Source organism: Centrocercus urophasianus, unplaced genomic scaffold (genome assembly GCF_019232065.1).
Source record: "Centrocercus urophasianus isolate 14NV4802_14NV808 unplaced genomic scaffold, USGS_Curo_1.0 seq_12, whole genome shotgun sequence".
NCBI classification, from domain to species: Eukaryota; Metazoa; Chordata; class Aves; order Galliformes; family Phasianidae; genus Centrocercus; species Centrocercus urophasianus.
Window position 1 is genome coordinate 8,970,396 of NW_024884364.1, and position 20,569 is coordinate 8,990,964.

General features: G+C 38.8%; 2 protein-coding genes across 3 annotated transcripts in view; one reads left to right on the plus strand and one right to left on the minus strand.

The window, feature by feature from the left end:
* Positions 1 to 20,569, minus strand: part of CMSS1 (cms1 ribosomal small subunit homolog) — a 229,784-nt gene that overhangs the window by 140,897 nt on the left and 68,318 nt on the right. The window lies entirely within an intron of this gene.
* On the plus strand, positions 9,245 to 18,591 carry LOC122156188 (filamin A-interacting protein 1-like). Its single transcript, XM_042810758.1, has 3 exons — positions 9,245 to 9,514; positions 12,579 to 12,752; positions 18,409 to 18,591. Exons 1-3 carry the CDS (start codon positions 9,245 to 9,247, stop codon positions 18,589 to 18,591), a joined length of 627 nt encoding a protein of 208 aa, XP_042666692.1.

A 20,569-nucleotide genomic window follows, 5' to 3' on the forward strand; every position in this document is an offset into this window, starting at 1 on the left:
TAGTTTAGGAAGACCGCTTGTCCTTCCCTCAAGCAACAAGCATAGAGAATTACACAGACATGCACTAAGTACACAAATTGTAAGACACTGTGTGCATAGGCAAACACACACACGCACTAAAATAGAAGAAATGTCCTTAATTTCTTCCTCTTCTGTTGCACAGGTATTATCAGCTGCTGCCCTCCCTTCCCCTCCTCTTTATCTAGTGGGGATGTACCAAGCTGTAGCCCAATACGTAATATGAATTATAGCTGATAATACCATAACAATATATTTCTTCAATTAGGTAGCGTTTGGAGAGTTGTGATTATATGCTGTTTTTAAAATGAAATCACACCATGCAACCAGCTCGTTTAAGGGCTCAGAAGAACATTGTTTGTCGCATGCCCTTCTCTGCCTGAATCATGGTCCAGTCCATCAAAATAGAAGGACACTATCATAGAAGATATACTGGCCATTGAAGTCATGTTGGTACGCACACATACACTTGTGTAGGGAAAGTTCATTGCTGAAGACAGAAATGCAAAAAACGCACTGGAAGAGATTTGTCATGCTAATAAAAATATTTTAAGAAAACCATCAAATTGACAATATTGTCTAGATTAAAACAGAACATAATGAGTGTCCAAATTGGAGGGAAGTGAGAAGTTTGGGGGAGAGGGAACTATATAAGAAGTAGATATATATATAAAATTAGATGATACAAAACTAACCTTGGAATATTCATAATTGCCACAAAATGATGGCACTTTGGCTATATCAAGACTGCAGAAGGCACCAAAAGAACTGTGGGCAACAACCTACATTGTCAGGGCACTGGGAATATCTGCTTTTGCAGGCTTCCTGTTTACTGCAAGTACCTTCCAGCTATGAGACAAGCAAAGATATTGAGCGTTCAGAGAGTCTTGTGACAGTGAAATTTCCCCTAGATCTTAAACTCTATCAAAACTGTTACAGATTTGTACACCTTAATTCCACTGTTGAGACATTACCTTAAAGTACTTTTGTACAATGTTTGGTAGAAAGAAAGAGTAATTTTGACCAGGACTTCTATAGCATTTCATTTTGTAAATCTAGCAGGAACAGGGAGCAGGAAAACTTAGAATAAACCATAGGTACTATTCCTCCCTGGCAATGGGGCTAAGCACTTGGTCCATCCAAGATTTCTCTTCTCAAGCCAATTCCAGAGAGACGGGACGACAGCTCAAAGACAAAGACATTCCCCAAGTCCAGGAAGACTGGAACCTGAAGGAGGGGACAAGAGATTGCCACAGGGAGCAAAAAATGAAACTCTGGGTTCAGCCCCAGCCACAGTAGCTGCTGCCTTTGCTAAGGTGCCCTCCTGGGAGATGTGCAGAGAACACAGGGCTGTTCTGGTGGCTGCAGAGAAGATGGGAGGAGCTGAGAGAAAGGCAAAGGGAAAGAATTGGGAGAGTGGGTCTAATATCACTTAGGAAAGACAGGTCAGTAGAAAACCTGGCTCCACTAATGCTTCTATTTCTCTTTGCTCTCTTTTCTTCTTAATATTTCATTATATGTACTAGAGCATTTTAAATACATTGGAGCTGAAATTTCTTGCTATGTAAATACCTACAGTTTAGCTAATCTCAGAATATGCAGGAAAAAAAGGTGAATTTAGATAAATAATATCTAAGATACTAACTTTTTCTTCCCATGTAGCACTGTTATTGACTTTGGATAATGCTGTAAACTACAGAATAATTATGGACTGAAGCCAAAATTACAGCAGCTGAATATTAAGTATTAAACCACAATCACTGTATTAAATAATGTTAACTCGTTTTTATGCTCATGAAACGAGAAAATCATATGTTTGGAAAGCAAATTCATTTAGTTGAAATTGAAACTGCTGAATTTGTACACTGCATTATACACTGAATAGTTCAGTGTAATTTACTAACAAAACCCTGTCATACAGACAACTGCAAGGTTAACTTTTTTACTGACAAACACATAATACAGCATTGCAGTTTTTCCATATCGAACACTTTGAATTGATGTCACAGTAACATTTTTTCATATGTCCTCCAAATCTCCCTGCACTGATTTTCATAAGATTACATTTACAGTGCCTAATTAAGAGACAAATTTTGAACATTTTACTTTGCAAAGAAAAAATAATGAAACTCAAGCAAACAAACAGAGAAAAAGTCCCCCACGTTAATCACTTAGAAGTACTTCAGTGTAATTGAATAAAATTCCCCACAACTTTCAATTCCCAGAAGTGGAAAACTGAAGAAAATCAAGCTATTTTACTTTTATTTTTGATTCCTCCTCAAACTTTTGACCTCATAAAAATGTGCAATTATACTAATGCTGTCTCACTGCTGCAGCACATTCGAGGTCCACACAAGACTCCACAGTCATCCTTCCGCTAAAACTAAAACCTGATCTACACGTTCTGCCCTTGTGGCATGTGTAGTCCCTCACTGAGAAGATAAATCACCTCCAGCAAATCCACTGTGTCTAACCCATTTCTACAAAAACTGCCTGTGTATAAAGTGATGCATATGCTATAGTTTTCTAAGACTACCATCAACTTTGCAATATGCTGGACATCAGAGTAGGAGAACTGCATTCACAAAAAGCCTTTGGAAGAGACAGAATAAGGGTTTAGGAAGAGGAGAAAGTGATGGGAGTGCCTTTGACCATTAGCTGCACTGGAAGTCCGTGCCAGGCTACAACCTATGACAAATAGCGTTCAGCCCATGTCAAAAAATATTCTCAAAGCACAGCTTTCCAAACTGGAACTCACGAGGAATCCAAGCCTCTGTGATTTCAAAGCAACCAGTCCATTTTGTCAGAGAAGTTTTATGTAATACAACAGGGAGTCCAATCACTGCATATGTGCAAAATGCGGCATCACTGGAATTGGAATGAGACAAGAGGTGGTGGAAGTTGTACAGTACCTTTGCCATAAACAAAGTAACTAACGTGACAATTCTCCAACATTCTCCAAATGGCATCTTACTTACTCAGAACAGGCTTCCTAACTCCAGGGGATGAGAAACCTGACTCGTGGTCAAGAGAGCATAAGCCATGATGAACAGAAAAATGACATCCAGCTTTCACCCATGCACTTTTCCTGTCTGGGAGTGTTTACATCCTCTGTTGAATCCAGATTTTCTTCCCATATGAGTAATTCCTCTTCTGAACAATGACAGCACTGTTCCTTCAGGACTCCTAAGGGCTTCAAAGTCCAAGATTTGAAAAGATTCCATGAGAGGAAAACAGACTTCTAATCTATTCTGTCTTGCTCCCACTTGACTCCCTGTGACTCTACATGCCAACAGATGGATGAGGCTAAGCAGGTAAGCACTCCTTCATCAGTTTTCCCAGAAAAGCAGTTTAATCTTGCAATTTCCATGCCAAGATGGAAAAGTGTATATATTCCAGAACCCTTAGGTGAAGAACCTACTGCAGGAAAGAAGCCTCTTCTCATTTATTGCCCCGCACACGCACCAAAACAGCACAAGAGTCAACTATGAATGAGAGCACGGTCCCAATGAGGTAATCAGCCTTACTACAACAGAACAAGCTTCTGGACAGATGCCACTGCAAATGGTTTTCAAGGAAAATGCTAAAACAGTCTGCCCAAAAGGAAGGGCTGTATCTTTGGAAGTAGAGCCAAACTACCACAAAGCTCTGCATTCTCCACTTGAAAGTCGTAATAACTGAGAAACATGTTCTGTCAGAAAGCATCAGTTTCAGAAAAGGCTCAGTGATGCCATGAGACCGCCAGATCCTGGGATTCCAATTAATAAGATGGTGTTTTCATTTCTTCTTTTTGCTCAGCATGGTTCAATAGCTTGCCCACAGGCCACACCAGAACTACAGAAAGAGAACAAGACAAATCTACTGCTTTCTCTGGCACAACACAGGATGTGGCCACTTGCCAAAAGCCCCTTCCTCTGCCTGCACAATACCTGGCACATGGCCACTCAAGAAGGCAAGAGAATGGGGACAGCAGATTAATTTATCCTTAGACAATGGCGCACCAAGCTGAACATGATGCTTCACAGCAGCTTTTCTACATGGGAATGAAAAAAATGTCCTGGAACAAATAAGCTGAGTGCTTAAAAGCACATTCACAGTGATGGAAGGAGGATTCCGTACCTCTTTCCGAAAGAGAAGGTATGCTTTTGTGCTCTCCCATAATGCTGACATACCGAGCAATAATCTCTTCAGTCCTAAAGGTCAGTCTGTTGGTAGAAGTCCTAAATATTTCAGCAAATCAAAAGCGTTATTATATCACCTTAAGAGATGTTAAAAAACAGAAAGACATAATTCCTTGCTTAGTCATGGATTTCTGGAAGAAAAAGAAATTTCTCAACTATTCAGGATCCTTACCCTGGGATTAAGAGAAGATTTGATCCTGTGAGGGATTTTCTTAGCTCATAAGTCAATCACAACCTAAAGAGAAAATAGTAAGGGGAAAAATAGATGGAAAAATAATGGATGCCTCTTAAAACCCTTCGGTGTCTGTGGTGAAGTCATCTCTGAAGGATATTTCAGTTTTTCCCACAAAAGTGCAAGGATTTCTGAACCACCTGCTTGTTCGCTGCTGCCAAAGAGACAAACGCAGTTTCATCTCCTTCAGAATATGATTGAGAGGGTGGAGACCAAGTTAACATCATAGAAACATTTGGTCATTTATTCATCTGGCTCTTCAGGAAAGTATATTTTGATCCCTCAGATTACTTGCTCATTACTAAGAGAAAATGTTTCCTTTATATGCAAGGAAGACAGCATAGACGTTCAGAGATGAGCAAGCTCTTTAGAAAACAGAACGAGAAACAGACTATAAAAAGAACAAAAACATGAATGCTAAGAATAGACTCAAGTTTTGCTGAGTATGTTGCTTGCAAGAATTTGGCTTACCAAAATTTTTCAATATAAGCCAGCTTTGCTCCATTTTGAAACTGGGACCAGTCTACCAAGGTGCACTGAATGGCAAGCCTGGAAATCATCACTTTGTGACATCAAGCAAGATACTGCTGCAAACTCTTCAGTGAAACAGACAACCTGTATCAGGACTCAAAAAACAGTACTTCAGAATAGTAACCTCAGCACACTTACAAGGCAGTAAAGTTCAAAAAAATCAGCTAAAAGATGGCACAGAGAGTTCAAGCACACAGTTCTGAGGTCCAGTCCAGGGACTCATCTGGATTAAATACCCAGCACATGATAGTTTGTAATGTCAGTAGGTGTGACTTTGTGATCAGGATGGTCCCTTTCAATCTTCGTTTATTTTTGTGCAACCAGATCGCGTTCTAATCATATGAGAATGCTGATATGTATCTTTGTTTCTCCTGTTCCTGTAGCTACGTTCCCTACTATATATTATTTGATCCAGATCATAGATGAGGGCTCAACCAAATCTTCTCATTTACTTTCTTCCTTCTTAGAAGCTGTTGACTTTTTCCGGTAGTTATTCTGTATTGCCATCCTTTTTGGTTGTACGTAGAAACTGGTCTTAATTTTCATATAGGAGTTTGTCACAAAATGCAACATTTCACACTCAAGGAGAAACCACAGAGACTGTTCACGAACTACAGCTACTACTACAAAAAAGAACACTTCCGTAACCTTTTTTTTTTTGCAAGCTACCTTTCTTGTATGCAAACCCCATCAATACCTGATTTATAATGAAAACTGACTGACATGCAGACAGGCAAATGGGAAATTTTGTACTCATCAAGCTGATCTTGAGAGCTAAAGAAGGATGAAATATCTTTTTTTGAGTGACACGAGACAACTTACACCCCCAAATTTTAAGACCCTATTAACATTTTCACCTTCCAAAATATCGAAGAATTTTCTTTTCATTACCATTCCAGTAAATGGAAAGAGTTGTTCAAAGAAGATAACCCAATCTACCAAAATACGCTGCTATAAAATTTCAAATGACACTGATTCCACTCTCAATGTTACATTAGGGCCACTCCAGGGGTTAATAACCTTAAAGAAAACCAGTATCCTATGGACTACAAGTGATCATTTCTCTACGTTGCTGCAAGAGCAGCAGTAATCTGCCTGAACTGTCAGGAGCACTTTGTTAGTCCCTTAGACAGTGCTACATCCATAAAGGCTCACAATTTAAAGGTGCACTAGCATCAGACAATACACAGACAGTTTCAAGTACAATAGCCTCTAATTCAGAACTGAAAAAGAATGGGTATTTCCCATCTTCTTGGTTTTAACTCAAATAGAAATTCAAATTAGTAAGTATCCAATGAGCAAACAAGAAATATTCCACACTCCTCCAAATCTGTCATGTTTGTATCCTTTGAAGACATTATTAGTACTATCATTATTATGTATGCATGCAGCACTACAGACAAAAAAAAAATGCCAGTCAATGTACAGGTAGTAAGAAAGCCTAAATAAATCAACAAATGAGTATAGCAATAAGGCAGCCTACTAATACCAGACTGTTTGTGTCTCTTTTGTCAGGTATATTTAAATAATAATAAGAAAGTGCTTAAAGCATACATTTAGTATGTCACTTCAATCATTTGTGTTAATTGCTACATCTGATAAACACTTGCATTAGCAGGTTTAATAGTAGACCCTGGCATTCAGAAATGCTAGAACAAAATGCAAATGAAGTGTAGGTAATAGCTGTTCAACAAGAAAAGAAAAATCCCCTTTGGGATTCTGGAAAGGCACCAACTCTGTAGGAGGGTGACCTAATCAGCAGGCTCACTGACCTTCTCAGGCACCCAGTGCTCTTTGTCAGTGTAATAAGGACTGATCTACCTGATCAAGGAGCAGGCACAACAGGCTCAAAAGAGTCACCACAAGGCCTCCTCAGCTGTGAAAACTATGCATGGCATGTGGCTTTGAAGCCAAGAGAATGCATATAACATAAGAAAATAACAGAAGGCAGATGTCCATCTTATCAGGATTGCTGAGACTTGTGCCATTTTCAAGTTCACTGTTTCCAGTGCATCCAACCAAAGAAACTTGGAAAAGTAAGAATCTCTTTATTATCCATCTGTTTCACTTCCCGTCACTGAAGGATGCCATGTTGACCCTGGTTACAAGTCTCACAGCTTGACATCTAATCGAGCCTGCCCCTGCACCTGGCACATGAGGAGAAAAAATGCAAAGACTTCTTGGGCTATTTACATGTTTCATTGCATCCTGTGCCTGCATGATCAAAGAGAACAGGCAAACTTAAAGTGAGTTCGGTTATCTGATTTAACTCACAGCTTATGGCTCTGATACTACAACCGCCAGCCATTAACCCACGTGTGAAAACCAAGCAGACATGCAACACTTGAAGCTGAAAGGAAATCAACAGTCATATTCCAAAGTAGCAATGTATTGTAAGCAAGATACAAAAAATGAACAAGCCAAATAAGCAGACCTCAGTGAAAGAAGTGATAGTAAACTAAACGTAAAATTTAGACTGGAAAAGACCATTAGGAAAGAGAAGACCTTCATTTCTCCCATCACATCAGGTGCATTGATGCTGTAATTTCTCAAAATATTCTAAAGATATTCTGTGTTTTCAGTCAAGAGGTTTTGACTGAACTGCTGTTTTAGAAACAAACGTGACCATTTCTGCCGTGGTACCAAATTACTACATGTTAGCACTAGTTGTGTAGACAAATGTGAATTGCAAGCCTTGATACTTGAACAGGTAATACCCTTCAGGAAGTATAGTAACTTCTCTAGCAAATCTAACAATGCCATCCCAATGTGAGATCATTGAAGCAGAGCTTCATCAAACAGGTATCCAGTGCTCAATGTCACACAACTCTGACACACCTTGGTTTTTGGACACTAGGAGAAACAAGTTCTCTTATGAAAGACAGGCTATTCTGATTTTGACTAGAAGAGGTTTCCTTCTGTATTAAAGGAAATTTCATTTGCTTCCTCTGTAATGCTTTGGATATTTTTTTTCCTGCTTTCAACCACCATTCATATCAAACCAAAAGTGTTTCCCCCTTCCTCTGTTCTTGCAAAAAGATGTGCTTATAGCAGTCAGTAGAAAATTACCATGGTTAAAGAGCGTAGCTGTAGAGAGTACCTCAAGATTTAGATTCAGAACATGGCTGAAGGGGGAGCTCTGGAAGAACTTTATCAGCCACAGATCTGTATGGCCAAAAAGCAACAGCACAATAATTTCCTGCCCCCCATGGCTCAGAGCAATTTTCTGGAGAAAAATCACCACTTCAAGTCAAACAGCTGCTGTTGAGCTCAAGCCTTTCTTTCCTTGTTCTTTTGCAAAGTAATGACCAATAAGCTTTCACCAATACAACTTCCAGCAATTGGCTTCACACTTTAATATGAAAAAATGTGCTTTATCTGTATGTGGAACGTGCATAATTTCCCCTCCCAGTTGCATGATTGGGTTTTTGTCTGCTAACCTGTATCCATGACCACACCACAGTTTTCTGTAGAGGTGGATTATAATCCATTCATACCTTAATTGTAATGGTGATAAGCATTAGTGATAAGTGATTTGTCTGCACAGGCATTACAGTACATTTATGTAACAGTGGCACTTCAAAGGGAACAAGCTAGGCTAAGCTTCCCTTGGTGGTGAGGTGCTAACAGTTGTATGATGGCCTCAGAATGCAGCACCAAAGAAGCAGTAAGACTTCACACTGCATGGTTAACAGGGAGGCATTGTGATCACTGAGGAAGGAGTGGTATGGTGAGGCTCATGCCTTACAGTCTGCATGTACTAACCTCTATGCTTCATGAACTACGAGTAACACAACTGCATAACTTGTAGTAGTGGAGGACTGCTTTTGTGTTCTCCCTTGGAAAGAGAACAAAAAAACCCCACAGCTATCCAATAAGGGAAATACAAACAGAAAGATCTTCCTAATGAAGGACCTACCTGAAAAGCACGCAGCTCACACTATCTCTCAAATGGGAAATCTGGACTGCACTGATACGTGCAGTATTGCTGCGAAGGGTGCTGCCTTTGCAAGTGTTAGCAATGACATTTTTTCAGATGTGCAGGACAAGGTAAGCCTCCCTTCAGTGCCACTTGAGATCCAGTAAGGATGACAGTTCAGTCCTGTTTGTTCATGCAAGGCTGTCAGCTCCTTTCAAAAGACAAGAAGCCCAGTGCGGGAGGGGAAACTACCAGTCTGGAGGGAAGGACACTACCATAAATTAGCATAAGATTTTTATACTCTCTGTAAGTTAAAACTTTTATTTTATTCCCCACCTTCCTTCAGTTTCACAGAGAGAAACCATGCGTTCCAGAAGTAACAGTGCAGAAAGCCCAACCAGACCGAAGCCGTGCCAACAAAGGCCAAACGGCCACCATAGAGAAGAAACAAGTTACAGCGGGAAAGGGAATGTGCAAAGAAGGCCAAAGGAGAAGGACGATGTGCCCCAAGCCAGCACCATCATAAGAAGCCCTAAGGCTGAGAAAAAGCAAAGAAGTTCTTTCAAGAAAAGAGAGGACCTCTCTCGTGATGATCTGCTATTTCTTCTTAGTGTCCTTGAGGGTGAATTACAGGTGACTTATTATTTTGTATTCCAAGTTAAAAAGGTCTTTTTTTTTTTTCTTCCCCTCTGCACTTTACTGCAAACACACACAGCTTTCCTGTTAAGGAAACATCCTATCTAGTTTGCTGGAGTTGGACTAATATAAACTACAAAGCATGTAAAACTAGAGGTTATCCAGATACTCATAATAGTTATCAACATGAAAAGATGTTATTCTCCTAAATGCAAATATAATTTATTCACAGTGTTTGTATAACACTAAAACACTCATGATCCACTGTATACAACTGTGAAATTCTCAAAGCAGAGAACTTGCAAAACTTTCCCATTATGCTGCCCTGTTGTAATCAAAATACTTACAAAGTGTTTGTACTGTGAAAACTATATGGAGAAAATTGTAGAGACCTTTAAGATATGTTACTTAATTCCTTATTATCTTCCTTCTCCCATGAAGTCATGAGCATTATTACAAAACAATCAGTACATGCCGACTCACCAGTAGTAACTCACACAAAAGCTTTCTAACAACTTTTGTTAGCGCATTAAAATATCCCTTTTATGCCCCATAATGCATGCAGTTAACATACCATACTCTGCAACATACCAGATTTTGAAGAAAGTGAATTTTTTTATCTGGAAAAAGTCAGCTGCCAAGCAGCCAATGATCCCAGGAGGCCAAACAATTTCAGGAACTGGGAACCAGATTTCCAGTGAGAAAAGAGGAGATAATCCTACAATGGATAATTGCAAAGACAAAGTGACAGCCACTTTAAACAGCTTACAAGTAAAGAGACAAGCAAGCATCCAAAGTAGCTTCAATGGCTGTAGCACAATGTTTCATAGCTTATTGCCTAGACAGCACCTTCGTATTTTCCTCCTTAACATATGCAGGTATATTTACATAATCCATGCTAATAGAAATGTTTAATGGAACACACATGCTATATGAGTGCTTTTTGATAGATACACCAGTCTCTGGGGGTGCTCACTTGCCCTGTCTAAACTAAGATTAAAATGCAGATGTCATACACTCCTCCATAAGAGTCCTCTTTTTCCACAAGAGAACTACATACACATCTATACATATACATTTATTTATTTATATTACCCACGTTCAATTCAACTCATGAGATTTAAAACTGGAACAAAATGAAACGAGAAACTGGAAAACAATGAGCCTGACAGGAAAATTTCAAATTGTGTCCGACATTCTAAAGAAAGCATTACAAATGAAAAAAAGAGGGAAGTCATTTTTTATTCCTGATTTTCCACCTCCAGTAATGCCAAGTCAAATCTCTAAAGATCAGCTGACAATCCAGACATAATTAAGTTTCAAAGTTAAGTGCCATAACCCTCTCATTCCAGACCATTTAAGGTGCACAAAGATTGCTCTTTCAGCTTTTTTTTTTTCTGCTGTGACACAGATTAGAAATGGGTTTTTTCCTCTTTTTCTTTTAAGCACAGTCACAAATAGACAAATAGGAGTGTTCCTTCCAACAGCAGTCAGAGCAAAATTGCTACTGATCCTAACACACCTCTTTCCAATCCCCCCCCTTCTAGGATTAGCCTGTCCTTGGTTTTGGTTTTAACTGAAGTGTTGCAAGTGATGTTTGAAACAGTGATGTGGTTGTGTCATTGTCACGGAGGCAGAGGACAATGTCTTCCCACAAGAAGCAGCTGGGCACAGCCTGGGGCAGGCAGTCACCTAAGCCAGTTTGTCCCCCAGAGGAAATATTCAGATAAGCAGACATGGCCATGAAACAACACAATCTCTGGAAGTGAGACTTCCAGACAATTAGTGCAATATTCACAGGAGGTATTCTGTCTCCTCCAACTTCCTATCTCTCAGTTCATAACTTCAGTTAGGGTAGTATGGTTAGGTCGTGGTTGGACTCGATTATCTTTAAGGTCTTTTCCAACCTGAGCGATTCTATGATTCAGAACAAAGAAGTGTTGTTAAAGAGCAGAGTATCCATAGACCACTTCAAATACTGGAGGCATACAGTCCAGCATGGACTTAGAGAGTGCTGTGAAATAGGAAGAAGTTACGTGCGTCTGACTGCCTTCTAAAACCAGTTCTGAAATACATGCATGGAAGAACATGTTGAGAATGCACCTGCATATTGAGTCCGTTCTTTGGGAATAGAATGCCATCAGATATTTTGCCAGATTAAGAAAAAAAATGCAGTGACATTAAAAAAGGAAAAGCACAATGCATATTTTTAGGTTCTGCATTTTAAAATGACACCATTTTGAGGCACCAGATAACCAACTTAATGTTAATCCTCACCTTTTAAAATGCTTTTTTTTTTCTTTAGCATGCATTTGCAAATTGAGAATGCCATTAAAGCAATTACTTCCAAGAAATGCTGCAAGATTGACTGTGGGCACATTCACAAGTGTGTGCACATCTACATATCTCTAAGCACAGAAGGCACTGTCTCATACATGTATGCATACTTACATATCCATGCACTAAGGCCCCAACTGCCAACTTTGCAGGCAATCAATCTTGTTTTAAAGAACTGCCATTATTGCATGGTTTTGGAATGCGTTTTGTGAAAGGTCACATCCCCTGCACCATATACTTCCCCACACTCAGTGCTCAAACACGCTCAATGCAATGACAAAAGCAGACTTCTCCAGGCTGGCTTTAACTACAAAAGCCACCACCATACCCAAACCATTCACACGCGTCTAGGCTTCCAGAACCGTGCTAATAACTCACTAAAATTAAAAAAGTAAAAATTAGGTTCTAATGCCACGAGTCACATTTTTTCCAGTATGAGCTGCTCCTGGCATGGCATTTCAACCTCACTGCTAACGAAGTAATTAAGCACCAGTGAAGATTCTGAAAATCCTGTTCTTTATGCACGACTCACAAAATAAAAACACCAGTTCTTCCCTCATGCTTTAACTGTCTTCATGTTACTATCTTGGGGCATTTTATAGATGTAGCTTTCTTCTAAAAGTTCTTCTGCTCCCATGAAACCAAAAGTAGAAACCATCCAACTAACCTGTAAACACACAAATGCGGTTTTAACAAAATGAAAACTTACATTGTCTTTCTGTAGGCTCAAGATGAAGTTATAGGAATACTTAAGGCTGAAAAAATTGACTTGGCTTTGCTTGAAGCACAGTATGGCTTTGTTACTCCCAAGAAGGTGTTGGAAGCCCTCCAGCGAGACGCTATTCAAACAAAGGCTGAGCAATGGCAAGAAGATATCTATGAAAAGCCTATGGGAGAGGTATGTATTACTGACATCTAACCATAGATTTCACAGAAATCAATAGTAAAGATCTCACTGATCGCAGAGAAAGAAAGCAAACGTGTTCTAGGTCTAAAATCTAACATAGAAATGGGGTCAATAATAAAAGCAGGTTGCTAATGATCCTCACTTCGGCTACAACCATGGAGAGACTGTTTATGACTACCTCCAACTCTGATAGTCTGTCTTTTGTGTTTAACACTTCTGCATTTTTTTCTCTTGTTATCCTAATTCAGAGCTCCTACAGCCTGATACCTCTCCATTAGCCTCGATGAGGTCATGCCACAGCATCACGTTGTGGCCATCTACTCCCTACATATTCCAGCTCTCACTAATTCTGTGAGAATCATGGGTTTACGTGATGGATCTGAATAATGAACTGTCATTACAAACTTAATCCAAGCAGAAATCTAATATTTTCACACTATGTATAAGTAACACTTAGTTTAATTACTCTGTAGCAGAAGTCATACTTTCTGAGCAAGCTACAAGGATTTCATTTCTGTCCTGAAATGCAAGTCACTATATATTAAAAGTCCTTCATATCAGTAATGCTTTTTGTTTTCCAAAAAAGAATTCCCAATATCTCCTATTGGGTCACATCAACATTTCCTTAATGTTCTGCTCTTTATAGCTTTCTTAAAAAAGAAAATTATGAACAAAATTCTTCTACTGAGCATTTTCCAAACTTACTGAAGAGAGTCATACCTAAGAATACAGAGCTCATTTCAGAGAAGATTGTCAGGCAAAAGGTCAGCACTCATTTCAGAGGCTCAGAGGTTAAAACCTCTGCCTATAATCTGAAACAGATAAAGTTCAACTCCGGAGGTTAATTTATTTTAGACCGCTGTGGCATTATGTCACAGAAACTTTGAGCACAAATGGAAATGATTTGAAGAGAAGTCCAAAAGAGTTTGAAAACGTAAGTTCAGTCTGTTACTTTACATAAGTTTATACACGATTTTTCCCTCTTACACTTAATGGCAGAGAAAGGATTTCTAACACCACTTGATTTGGCAATTCCAAGAGGCAAAGGTAAACATCCTATGAGCAACTGAAAGGGTAGAAAGACCACTAGCATTTTGTACATCTTCGTAAACCAAAGGATGCCTTAACTGTCAGATATTTCACATCTTCATACCCCCAAACTAAGTCCAAGATCTGTTCTGGTTTTGCCTGCATTTTTTTCAGATACTAATAAAAGAAAGGGAGGGTGGGGAGAGCAGGGAGGAAGGAGAAGGAAAACCTGGCACAAAGGGTGGGAAATAACCATTAAATCTTCCCCATGCCACCATGGCAATCAACCTCTTTCACTGCCCACAAATTGTTCAGTCTCTCTAAAGCACATCAATTTAGCTTTGTGGCCTTAAACATGAAGGATCTACCCAAATCTCAGATGAAAACACAATGAATTTCAGAGCACATCTATGAATACAGGCTTTTCATCATCCTCTCACAGCTTACTCATCTCACTTAAACTTTATGAAGTTTCTTGGTGAATTTGGTTAAGAATAGAGCACTAAAAATTTGGTGACCGGATAGCCTTAGTCACTAGGAACAAGATTCATGGGTAAAATCTAGCAAAATAGAAAATGGCAGTAATATATTTTCTTTGCAAAAATGATGAGGATTGTGATACATCAAAATTGTATCTGCCTTGGCTGTGATATATATGTATATATATTTTTAAACTTTTTTTTTTTTTTTAAGTGGAGGGTTTTTCAGGTAAATTTGCTCTACAGTTATTCCTTTCTGCAACCTAACAAATGTTGGATAAGGTTTCTCATTACTCACAGTTCAAGATACAATAAGTTGCTTAATGTTTAAAGGAGGCTAAAGAAAGGAAAATAGACTTTCTTTGTTTTTGCTTCTGTCTTACACATAAAGGTCTGAAAAGGCTTTCCATCTTTGCATGGTTTATAAATTTAGATGATTGAGTCAGATATTCATGAAAAACTCTGGCTTCAGATCAATTGCCACTTCTCCAGAATAGAAAGCAAATGGTATTCAACATTCTAATAAATACTGCAAAAGAACCATTTTCCCAGATTCAAATAAAAACCCCAAATCATCAAAATAATAACATTAAAAACAAAAATCAACTCAGAAAAGGTGATGTAGTAAGAGAGAGAGAAGACCAACAGGAAGATATTGCAGAATTAACGGCATCTTGTCACAAGTTTCAAACCTTCATGGAATTAGAAAGCCAATTCTGGTTTATAATTGACCCCAGATTCAAATCAGACAGGCAAAGATAAAAACTCTGGGACCTCACTGGTTGAAACTTGATGAACAGGATCTCTTAACACTTTAAGTGCTTGAAAAGCAGTGATGGTAGACAAAAGCCTATATACTGCATAAGTCAGGGATAATTAAAAGAGGAACCCATTTTTTAAATCCCAGGCACCAATCGTCTTGAGCAATGTAGCGCTACCATCTGCCTTTTACCAAAGCATAACTGACGGTATCCTCTCAACTTTCAAGGGGAGACAGCTGTAGGAAACCAAAGAGTTACACTCACAGGAAGAGATGCTGATAACATGGCATTCCAGAAAAGCAGATCAATGTATCCGCACAGAATTCTGGTACAACCAGGATTGAAGAAGACAAGGGAAGAACTGCTCCCACCATTTCCAGATATCTTCAACTCAGGACTATACATTTACACCCACACAGTGACCATGAGGGTATTATTAGCAGGAGTAATATTTCACTATATTTTGGATAAATAAATGTAACTAGCCCGGATTGTATTCTGGTTCTGTGCCAAACACAAAGCAGTCTAAAGAGAAAGACAGCAAGTTCAGTTCTGACAGAATGAATATGAGATGCACTATCTTAATTTGACTTCAAACATGAGTTAGTGGCAAAACAATTAAATGCCTGTGAATTTTTAATGTGCTCAACTATTCACAGTTACGTAAGTTCATGCCTCCTATTTTCCACTGTATTGTACACTATGTAGAACTATTAATTCTAGCAAAAAAAAAGTCCATATGGTTAGCAAGTACAAAACAGCAAATCATTTAATCAAGATTTTATCATTTTAATTTTCCACAGAAGACATTTATATTACTGCTTATTAGTCTTATTTGAGGTTTTTAGCCAAGAATCGTATAGGCTGAGTAAATGCTGTGCAAAATGGACGTTTTCATATGTGCACATCTAGCATTTGGACAGGATAACTTGAGGAAGAAACGGGCTGCTGGAGAACACTCTTTTGAGAGTATCTCATGCTAGATGGAGCTCAGATGACTTCTCCCTCCTCTCTGCTGGTATGTGTGAGTCATTACAAGATACCAGGAGAAAATGCTGGAGGCAAACTGGCTCCCCAAGGTTCAACCCTTTTCTCCTGCAGGGACAGAACAGAGCTTCCAAACAGCAACACGGTACCATATCTCTGTTCTCTGCTTGGTCCCTTGCAAATACTCTACAGCAAACAAACCCATAAAACACCATGCAGGTCCTGCATCCTTCATACCCAACATGCAGAAGCAGAAATATTTCTATTTGATTCATGCTGTTTGCATGGATTAGTTTGAGCAACCCCCATCTTTGTCAGTCATTTATATGTTGGGATGCACAAGTCATTTGATTTACGATCAGCTTTTAGCCAGAAATTTCACTTTCTTTTCTTACGATAACAATTTTTGCATCCCCTCACATTCTTAAATGTGCTTTCAAAGCAGTGTTTGTGTCACTATAAATGCATCCTTTCATTTTCTTAGCTCTATCCATACAGGCTTACTGCCAAAACAAGGAAGAGTTTCACATGTTTGCTTTCTTCCTCACCTGACCTCACAGTGAAGGCTGAGACCAGCAAATGTGATCATGCAAGATAAGGCCATAGCCACAAACAGCACCACAACACAGCTTTATCAAAAAGCAGAATGCTGGTTGCTTTCAGAGGACAGCATACAGTCACCTTAAGGCATGGTCTTTAAGACCACAAGGAGCACAAACTCAGGCAATGGTGCTTCACGCACCTGTGATATAGCTGCTCCAAAAACCCCTCTGAAATGATGGACAGGGAAGAAGGCTGATAAAATACAGTGAAAGTTTTCTCTCTTTTTGCCAGATCTACTAGCTCAGCAAAGGATTTCTAACTTTGAAATCCTGGTGGAAGAAGAATGTGAAGAAATTTAAAATAGCCAGATTTTTTCAATCGGACCTTTTAAGGCAATTCATCTTTCAACCCCTGTAAAATACACAGCCAAGAAGTTTGGAAGAACTTGTTTCCTGAGAAAGCTTGAGTATGGAAGGGTTTTGATAAGAAATATTTTCCCAAGAGAAATCCTAATTCAGATTCATAATTCCCATTGACCTTGTAGAAGCGAAAGTACACTAATGCCAGGGAATGGGATGGGGAAAGTCTTGACAACCTGCTGTAATAGCACCATAAAGCAGCTGAGAAGGTCAGCCACCACTTTCTTTATATTTTTAGGTCATGGATGAAATTAACTCAGTTCCATTGCAACAGAAAAGACACTGATGCTGTGAGGAGAAAGAATAGGCCATTTTCAAAGTGACCCATCATTTCTGATGGAACATTTTGGATTCAAATAATCAAAGTTTTGTCAGTAGATCTTATTTCCTTGTTCATATCAGCATCATCAACAACAAAAAAAAAAAGTTAACAATGACAGGAAAAACAAGAGATGCTTAGAAAGAAGCTGAAGTAAGCAGAGGGAGAATCAGGAGCCCATGTAAGAGTAGAGGATTTTCTCAGTCATTCCAAAAACTCATGTTCAGGTATTCTGATCATTCCTGACATCGTTTCTATCAGCCAAACTGTCAATAAGCATGAAGAGAAGATAATTTATTATAGTTCTCCGAATTATACTGCTTAAAATAAGCAGTGGCTCTAAGAATCTGAAGGCCCAGTGTGCCTTGCGGCATGTGAAATTCCTAGTGGGGGAAATGTCGGAGAACCAGAACCAGCCTTGCTTCCCACACTGCCCATTCGTGAATTCTTTCCTATTAATAGAGTGAACTACTGCAAAGCAGCTCAACTACTAGAATAGTCTGTGGTTAGAAGGAGCTGGCTCTGGCTTTGCACTGAAAATTTATCTTCTCCAAAAGAGATTTGAGGATTCTCCTGTTGACCTAATCAGGAAGACAGCCTCCTTAGAGGAGGATGAATAAGCAGTGAACAAAAGCGCCCACAAATACAAATTCTCCTCAGGTCTCTAGATGGCTTCAAGTGATCCCTCCTCAAACTACTTCAGCTAGATCAGTAATGTCTAAGGAGGAAGATCCCTGTCATTTTCTACAGAACTACAAATAAGATTTCTACTTCTATTCAACCACAAATAGGTCTACTTCTGTGTGAAGTAGAGGCTTCATCTGTCAAGGAATCTGTTTCGTATCAGAAATATCAACGACAAAAGCACATTCATGGCAGGAGGAGGTACAGAAGGTGACTGAGGGTCCCTCAAAACAGTACCTTAACTAATTTTGCTGGTTTGTTAGATTCAGGCTGATGGAATTAAATAATTTTTTCCTAACAAAGTACAGAGCCATCAGGCTATTAAACATACTTTGTATTAGTAAGCTTCTCCTATAATCTTTTATTGATGGAAGTCTGAGCATCTAAGAGTTTTGAAGTATTTTTTTTTTATTATTATTTTTTTAGCTTGATAAAGTTGTAGAGAAGCAGAAGGAAACTCACAGACGAATGCTGGAGCAACTTCTAATGGTAGAAAAATCACACAGACAGACCCTGTATGAATTAGAGGAAGAAAAGAGGAAGCACAGTGAATACATGGAGAAAAGTGATGAGTTTATAAGCTTACTGGAAAAAGAACGTGAAAGGTAAGGTTACCACTTGGCATGGTACTAAGAAATACCTATAATTTAATATAACGTGTATGGAACTGTCCACTTTCTGCATCCACTGCAAATCAGGAATATTTGTAGAGTCATATTTTGAGAGTTCAGCTATAAAAGCATAATGAATTATTCCTAAATAACAGTGGTGTAGGTTAGCATGTTGGTAGATTCTTCAGCTCCATTAGAGAGCAACAAGTATGTTACAATACAGGGAGCCCAGGGAGATGCACAAATATGTTTAAAGTTACAACCACATAAAGCAGGTTGGTCTTCCAGTGTGTTTGAGATGTTCAGTGTGCACAATGGGATGTAAGTAAGAGAATATGAAATCTGGACTGCAGACTACAATGGCAGAAGAAAGACATGAGGAAAAACAGAAGGTGTTTGGACAAATCAAAGCACAGAAAGATGACATAAAAGGCAGAAGGTAGTTTGCAGAAAGCTTTGAAAATAAGTTCCTGTATCAGTACTGGACAAAAACCGTAACCAAAAATCTCAACAGCTTGTTTAAGCATAGCGTGAGAGTTTCAAAACCAATTTTCAGAAGGATAAAGAGGAATTTAATGACATTTACTGTCTTTAAAATTTCAAAACAGAACTTCTCTGAATCTGCTGTAAAATTGAACACGTTCTAGGGAAAAAGAAAAAATAATAGAACATTTCCTATTCTGTGGATAGCTACTCCAGAAGATAGGAGTATATTGTCTCTGCTTCCTTTTGCTTCAGAACAGCTTCCAGATGGAAATGTTTGGGTGTGAGAATGTCAAGCTTATTCTAAACTCACATTATGCATAGATAATTCTTCCTCTGCTTCGCCTGTGTAACATCATGTTCCATGTATTTTGGCAGCATTTACTACGTTCACCCTTTCCACTACACCTCTCTCCTTCACATATCAATGATAGCACATATGCTTCCCACCAAGTACACAGCCATATTTACGCGCTGCAATTAAAGAAGGTGGGGAAAAAATAATTTGCTTCTCAGAAAAAAAAAAAAAAGAGCATTAATGCACGCAACCACAAGCACGCACAGAAAATCACATACAGTCACCCAGTAAAGGGCAGAATGGATGTTTTTCTCCAAAAATTGCTTTTGTAAACATCAATTTATTGAAAACTGAAGTCTGAGCTGAACAGAGGTTTTCATCTGTGTTGTCCTTTCCTCATAAAGTAGGAGTCACTCATCTATCTCTTAGAGACAGAGCTAAACAACTGCAATTGCTAAATGTTACATCAGACACGTGTGCTCTCACAGCCTGAAATGCTGCTCAGGAGGAAAGACTAAACCACGATCTTTGTGAAAACAAAGTAGGCATGGGAATAAAACTCCATTCCTTGCACCTCCCCCTACTCTCCCCATAAAATATTTACCACTATGATCTGCAACATTTAGTCTATCTGCCTGGAAAAATGAAAAAGAAATAAGAAAAAAGAAAATAGTGAGGTGCCTAATGAGACCTTAGAGGACGTAATGATAGATTTCAGATTAAGACTCAATTTTTCTATTTTCTTTGGAGTGCTTATTTTATGTGGAAAACCATAAGGGGGTGTGATGTCACATATTGAGCTGATTCCAAAATGTTTGCCAAGTCATGTCACCGTCAAGATCTCCATGCAATTGCCTGCCATAATAAAAAGAAAGAGAAAAAACAAAAAAAGACAAACAAAAAATGCTCAGCAAGTTAAGGCACATCTCTCTGTGTTTACCTGCATGACTTGACATTCAGAATACACATCCATACACAGCAAAGTGACCTTTTCTTTCATTTCAAAAATCTTAGTCTTATTGTAAATCTTCACAGGATGTAAATTTTGCTCTTGGCTTATGAGAACAAATAAAACTCTGTGAGAAGTTTCATACATAAACAATGACAATGAATGTTGGTTCCCTCTGCTGAAATTCCATTTAAGAACAAGCTGTACAGAAAAGCCATAACCGTTTGTCAAAGAACTTTCTTCCTT

Bases quoted from the DNA above. Each gene is read 5' to 3' on its own strand.
- LOC122156188 (XM_042810758.1), top strand. From the start codon at position 9,245: ATGCGTTCCAGAAGTAACAGTGCAGAAAGCCCAACCAGACCGAAGCCG. The intron at 9,515-12,578 runs GTGACTTATTAT...GTCTTTCTGTAG, and splicing joins TCCTTGAGGGTGAATTACAG to GCTCAAGATGAAGTTATAGG. The intron at 12,753-18,408 runs GTATGTATTACT...TTATTTTTTTAG, and splicing joins ATGAAAAGCCTATGGGAGAG to CTTGATAAAGTTGTAGAGAA.